The sequence below is a fragment of the Pteropus alecto genome, unplaced genomic scaffold (genome assembly GCF_000325575.1).
Source record: "Pteropus alecto unplaced genomic scaffold, ASM32557v1 scaffold98, whole genome shotgun sequence".
Taxonomy (NCBI): Eukaryota; Metazoa; Chordata; class Mammalia; order Chiroptera; family Pteropodidae; genus Pteropus; species Pteropus alecto.
The window spans coordinates 15,244,202-15,249,974 of NW_006443570.1; the positions used below are offsets into that span (position 1 = coordinate 15,244,202).

Below are 5,773 nucleotides of genomic sequence, written 5' to 3' on the forward strand. Positions count from 1 at the left end.
TGCAACTTTAAACATGGATGAGAGGGAAGACCTCATTTAGGTGTCATTTGATGATGTGTGCCTTGCAGATACCTGAGAGAAGGCATTCCCTGCAGAAGGACCAATCAATGCAAATACCTAATGCAAGAGTATGCTTGGCATTGTCAAGGAACAGCAAGGAGGCCAGTGTAGCTGAAGCGGAGTGGAAACAGAGAAAGCAGCAGGGAATGAAGTTAGGTCAAAAAAGTTAACAGGAGACTAGATCATATGTGGCTTTCTGGACGACTTTAAGTACTTGGGCTTTTATTCTGAGTGAAATAGGGAGCCATTAGAGGTTTCCGAGCAAGACAGTGACATGATCTAACTTACATTTCAAAAGGTTCACTCTGACAGCTATGTTTAGAAAAGATGGGGTAGGGAGGCAAGAGTAGAAGCAGAGACCAAATTAGGGGCTACTGAAACAATCCTGGTGAGATATAGTGGTGGCTTGGACCGTGGTGATTGCAGTGAAGTGGGTAAGAAGTTATTAAATTCTGGATATATAAAAGTAAAATTGACAAGTTGAATGTGAGCTATAAAAGACAGTGTGGAAACAAGGATGAAGCCAGGTTTTTGGCGTAGCAACTAAAGGATAGAGTCACCAACTAAGATGGAGAAAGCTGCAGGTGGAATAGGTTTGGACAAATTATGTTTGAGATGTCTATTGGACCAAGGGAGACAGCAAGTAAAAAGTTAGATAAACAATTTGGAGTTTAGAAAAGAAATCTGAACTAGAGGGGAAAAAAAATATGAGTTGTCAGCATATAGATAGTATTTAATATCATTCGACTAGATGAGATCACTAAGAAAAAAAACAAGAATCAAGCCTTGGGGCACCTCGATGTTAAGAGATCAGAGAGAAGATGAAGAACCAGTAAATACCGAGAAGTGGCCAATAAGTAGGAAGGCAACCAAGAGTGTGGTATTCTGAAAATCAAGTGAAGAACATCTATCAAGGAAAGGAGACAAATCAACCCTATAAAATAAGAACTGACTATGGCCATGCCACCCTGAACAAGCCCAGTCTCGTCTGATCTTGGAAGCTAAGCAGGATCGGGCCTGGTTAGTACTCGGATAGGAAACCACCTAGGAAGATCAGGTGCTGTCAGCATAAAAAATAAAAAATAAGGGATTGTAAACTGACAAGGTCATTGCAATCTGTGAGGTCAACCAAAGGTTGCCTGACCTAAAATAAATAAATAAATAAATAAAATAAGAATGGAGAATTGATACATGAATTTTAACAATGTGGGACTCATTAATAGTATCTTAAGAATTATCTTGGTGCAGTGGTGGGGGTGAAGGCCTGACTGGAATGGGTTTAAGAGAGAATGGGAGAGAAGAAATTAGATACACATCAAGAAGACACAACTTTCCAACTTTTGCTGGAAAGAGTTGTAGTTGGCACCAAGGATAGATTCTAGAAAAAAGAAAAATAACAGCATGTTTCTTGCTATGGGGTAATGATCCAGTAATTAGAAAAATAATAATTTTGAAGGCAGTGGAAAGAGTTGTGCAATAATGTTCTTTAGTAGGTGAGAAGAAATGAGATTTAACACACGAATGGAGAGATTGACTTTAGATAGATGGTCACAGGCCATAGTAACAAGTGGAAAGGAAGAACATATGGGTGCAGGCATTGAAAGTTGGATAGAAGTGGTGGTAGGTGTCTATGATACTTTTTTTCTAGTTGTTTTATTTGTTCGGTAAAGTAGGAAGCAAGGTCATCAGCTGAGAGGAAGAATGGAGGAAGAAGTGTTAGAGGCACCAGAAGAAAGGGTGTGAATTGAGAAGGTGGAAGAGTTGCCCAGAGAAAAACAGTATGATTAGTAGGCAGCATGAAGGGTCTACATGAGGTTTGTGTCCATACATTTAAAACAAGATCAGTCATCTTAAATGTTTTTTTCTCCAGGAAGTACAGGCACCAAATGAAGAGTTGAATAAAATGAAGCGAGGGGGTAAAGTTGCTGAGTGAGGCAGGGAAGTGATTATAACAGGACCATAGAATTTAAACTGGGTAAAGAGGGAAGAAGGGGAGGAACCGTGAAACAGTGCTCAATGGCTGTTAGTCCTTGTGGAGTCCAACAATTGATGGCATTGGGAAGCGAGCTGGAAAAATAGGAGGCGATGGTCAGAGAATGCGATCCATGAAATGGAGATCATGGAGATGTAATGATAGTCTCTCTGGGGGAATGAGTGGCTGACATAGAGTGGAGGACAAGGTTATTGGAGGAAAGGACCTGGATCAATGACATGTATATATATTTTTAACGCCAGGAATTAAGACAGCAGAAGTGTTAGAGTGACATTGATCCATCCACAAGATAAAGTCATAGAGAAATGAGATGATATGACCTAGGAGCAAATAGATGAGAGCAAAAATAAGGGGAAGTAGGTAAAATAATCTGATTTGACATGAGATTCATTTTAGGGAGGAGGGAGAATGGTCTGGAAGCAGCAGTAAATTGCCCTCTTAACAAAGCCTGGCTGAAGATGCACCCCTGCCCATTTTGCCTCCTGTCTTCCCCTCAGAGGACTCAAGTCGGGGACGAAGGGAAGTTGGTGCCTGTGCTGCAGATGCTGATACAAAAATCATCAAATGAAGCAGCAGTGGAGGCAGCCCTGTGCTTGGGTTTCCTGAGACCCTGCAACAACACAGCCCAAGAATTCTTGCTGCAGTGCCTGTGTCAAGGGCCCATGACCCAGAGGATAAAGGTGCGAAGGGCAGGAGGCTGGACTCCCTGCGGAGCACTGGGGAAACAGAGGCCAGTACTGATTTCCATAAGGTCTGGATCCTGTCTTCCTTATCCCATAGCAAAGAAGCGTCAGCAGAGAACAATGCAGGTCTTCTGTCTGTCAATGTGTGTGTGCATGAGTATGGAGTCATGTGGACATAAGTGTACATGTGTCTGTGTATATTTGGTTTGTATGAGTATTCATTTATGTATGTGCATATATGAACTTATGCTTATTCAAGAGGCCAAGAGGCAGGAAAAAGGACCCCACCTGTTACCCATAAGTTCTAGGCTCAGCCCTCAAGTCTGCCTGACCATCCAGATGCATCTTGGCCCTGTACACCCCAACCACCCTGCCAACCCCCATAGGCACTTAGGATGCTGGTCAAGATGATGCGTGTGCACTCAGCCACAGTCATCAGAGCCATCCTACACCAATTGTGCCATTCCAGTGTCCTTGAGGTAAGCCCTAAGGCCACCTACTACCCCCTTCCTACTCTAGCACTAAGACAGGGTTAGAGGACGAGAAAGGAAGTCTATCTTTCATGCTTCTCCCTCCCCTTCCCCCCAGCACCGCTTAGAAGCCACCCAGATGCTCAAGACCATTGGGCTGGAACAGATCCAAACACAGGGTCTGGAGGCACTTGTATTTGACCTGCTCAGCAAGAAGCTATATAATGAACCCTTTTTCGTAAGTAAGACCGAAGTCCCTAAGCCCAGGCAGCCCAAAGCTGTCTCATCTCCCTTCTCTGAGGACCTCCCCTGGCTTGACTCCTACCACACTGCCCCACAAAGTATCACATTCATCCCAACTCACTCTCCGTTTCCCTAATACAGCCCATGTTTTCAACCACCTTCCCTTTAACATGAGGAGGGAGGGATAACTCAGGGCATTTTAAACTGAGGCAGTTCTCTCAGCTTAAAATGCCCTGAGTCATCCCTCCCTCCTCATGCTATTCAGGTGAAAAACTGCCTCATGCTATTTACCACCACTGATAAGTAACTCCTCTCTCCTTTGGCCTATTAAAATATGATCGCTTCAAGACAAGTCCCAACAACAAATCCTATGGGAAGCTTTTCCAAATCACCATAAACAAAATCATCGCTGCCTTCCTCTGTATTCCCTTGCTTTTATCTTTGTAATAACTCACTACAAAACCAGCCACAGGATTTCTAAAGGTATTTTTCTAAAATGTAAATCCAGTTGTGTCTCACCTCTGCATAAAATTTTCAGTAACTCCCTAATGCCTTCAGGATGTCTTATATTGCCCTCACCACTCAAGGTCTGCTTACCTCTCTAGCTTCATCTCTCATCACTCTCTCACTCAGAGCTACACACCAGCTATGTTTAGGATGACCCTGTCCTGATTTATACTTGCTGTCTCAGCGTAATTACTCAGAGTTCCCCACTTTGAAGAGTCCCAGTTTGTTCACCCAGCTAAACTGAACTATTTTATGTTCCCTAAGCTATGCACTCCCTCTTGCCTCCAGGTTTCTATTAAATATGTTCTCCCCTCTGTCCGGAAAATCACTTGCCCCCAGTCCTCTCCCTGGTTAACTCCCACTCACCCTTCGGATTTCAGAAGGAGGCATCAATCACCTCCTCCAGGAAATCTTGGTACCCAGACTGAGTTAGGGAAAACTTCTATGTGCACCCTGCACTTAGTTCAGTTGTAACATTTATCACAGTGGTGTAATTGCCTATTCACTTGTCTGCTTCCCCCACCAGACCATGAGCTCCTCCAGGCAAAGACTGTATGTAGCACAAAGTAAACATTCAATGCTTCATTTGTGAAGCAGTTAAGGATATACCCCTGCTTTCCTTCTCTTTGTTGTCCATTCTTAATCCTTCTTTAGGCCATGAGGCAAGCTGTGGCTGAAACGATGGAAGAGCTCAAGATGAAGCCTATGATGATGAACTTGGTGGAGGCGTGAGTGGCTTGGAATGGGAGCTGCCAGGACCAAATCCTAAACTATGGGTCAGAGGATCAGAGAGCTAAGAACCTGATACCAGGTCTCAGCTCTCGCCTGTGGCCCTGGCCAAGTCATTCTTTGACCCCTGGGCTTCTCTTCACCTGTAAAAAGGGGCTGATAACACCTACCACTCAGGGTTGCTATCAAGCTCAAATTAAGAGGAGGACATGAAAGAGACTTGTAAAAGGGAAAGTTCTAGACAGATGTGAGTCCCGATTGCCATTTAGCACCCCTCGCAAATTATAGTACCAGCCTTTCCTCTCCCAGCTCCTCTCCTGACCTAAGAAACGAGGGAAAAATTAATGAAATTAGCATCACTCATCAGTCTTATGCCCATCTTGCTCTGGGCTGTAATAAGAAATAACCAGCCTTCTTCTCCCTACCCATTAATTGGATCAAAACACACTCCTTCTACACAGGCAACTGATGAACTCAGATGCCACTGCACGTCAGGAAGCCATCGTCTCCCTGGTAAGGCCAGCTCTGCTTCTCTGACCAGATGTGTTGATGGCAGGGGCAAGAGGCAATTGAGCAGAGTTCCTGAGGGGAAGAAATGGCTGTAATATTTGGGGAGGTTGTTTGCTTGCTTGTTTATATTACAATTCCAGTCCCACCAGGAGTTCAGAGTAACCTTTTCTTCAAGATTAGAGGTGGGTGGGATAAGGGACAGGAGATGGGTGTGAGGGGTGTTACTTTGATATTACAGAAACTGTCTTGACTATACTGGGTGAATAATGTGCACTGGAACCCAATGCAGTGGCACCAAAAAGCAAGTAAAGAGATCCCTCAGCTGGGAAGCCACATGTCCCTCTCTCTCCAGGCCAGAGGGTCATCACAAGGGGACTAGAATGGAAAAGAGTATAGATGGGGCATCTTCCTAGGGCTGGCTACTTAGGCCCTCTCCTTCTGCTTCTGCCAGGGTGTCCTGGGGATCCGCAGCCCACAAGTGTTCCACTTGCTCCTGGACATGCTAGATGAGGAAAAGAACCAGTCTGTGAAGAAGAGTGTAAGGCATTCCTTCCCTCCTCTTCCTCTTCTCAAACCCT

General features: G+C 44.4%; 1 protein-coding gene and 1 pseudogene across 1 annotated transcript in view; both read left to right on the forward strand.

The window, feature by feature from the left end:
* HEATR9 (HEAT repeat containing 9) overlaps nt 1-5,773 on the forward strand; it is a 19,054-nt gene that overhangs the window by 12,533 nt on the left and 748 nt on the right. The window contains exons 9-14 of the mRNA XM_006925152.2: nt 2,551-2,733; nt 3,123-3,215; nt 3,325-3,444; nt 4,611-4,684; nt 5,147-5,198; nt 5,647-5,733. Coding sequence (XP_006925214.1) covers nt 2,551-2,733; nt 3,123-3,215; nt 3,325-3,444; nt 4,611-4,684; nt 5,147-5,198; nt 5,647-5,733 — 609 coding nt within the window. The remainder of the gene's footprint in view (nt 1-2,550; nt 2,734-3,122; nt 3,216-3,324; nt 3,445-4,610; nt 4,685-5,146; nt 5,199-5,646; nt 5,734-5,773) is intronic.
* LOC112473366 lies at nt 1,011-1,129 on the forward strand (annotated as a pseudogene).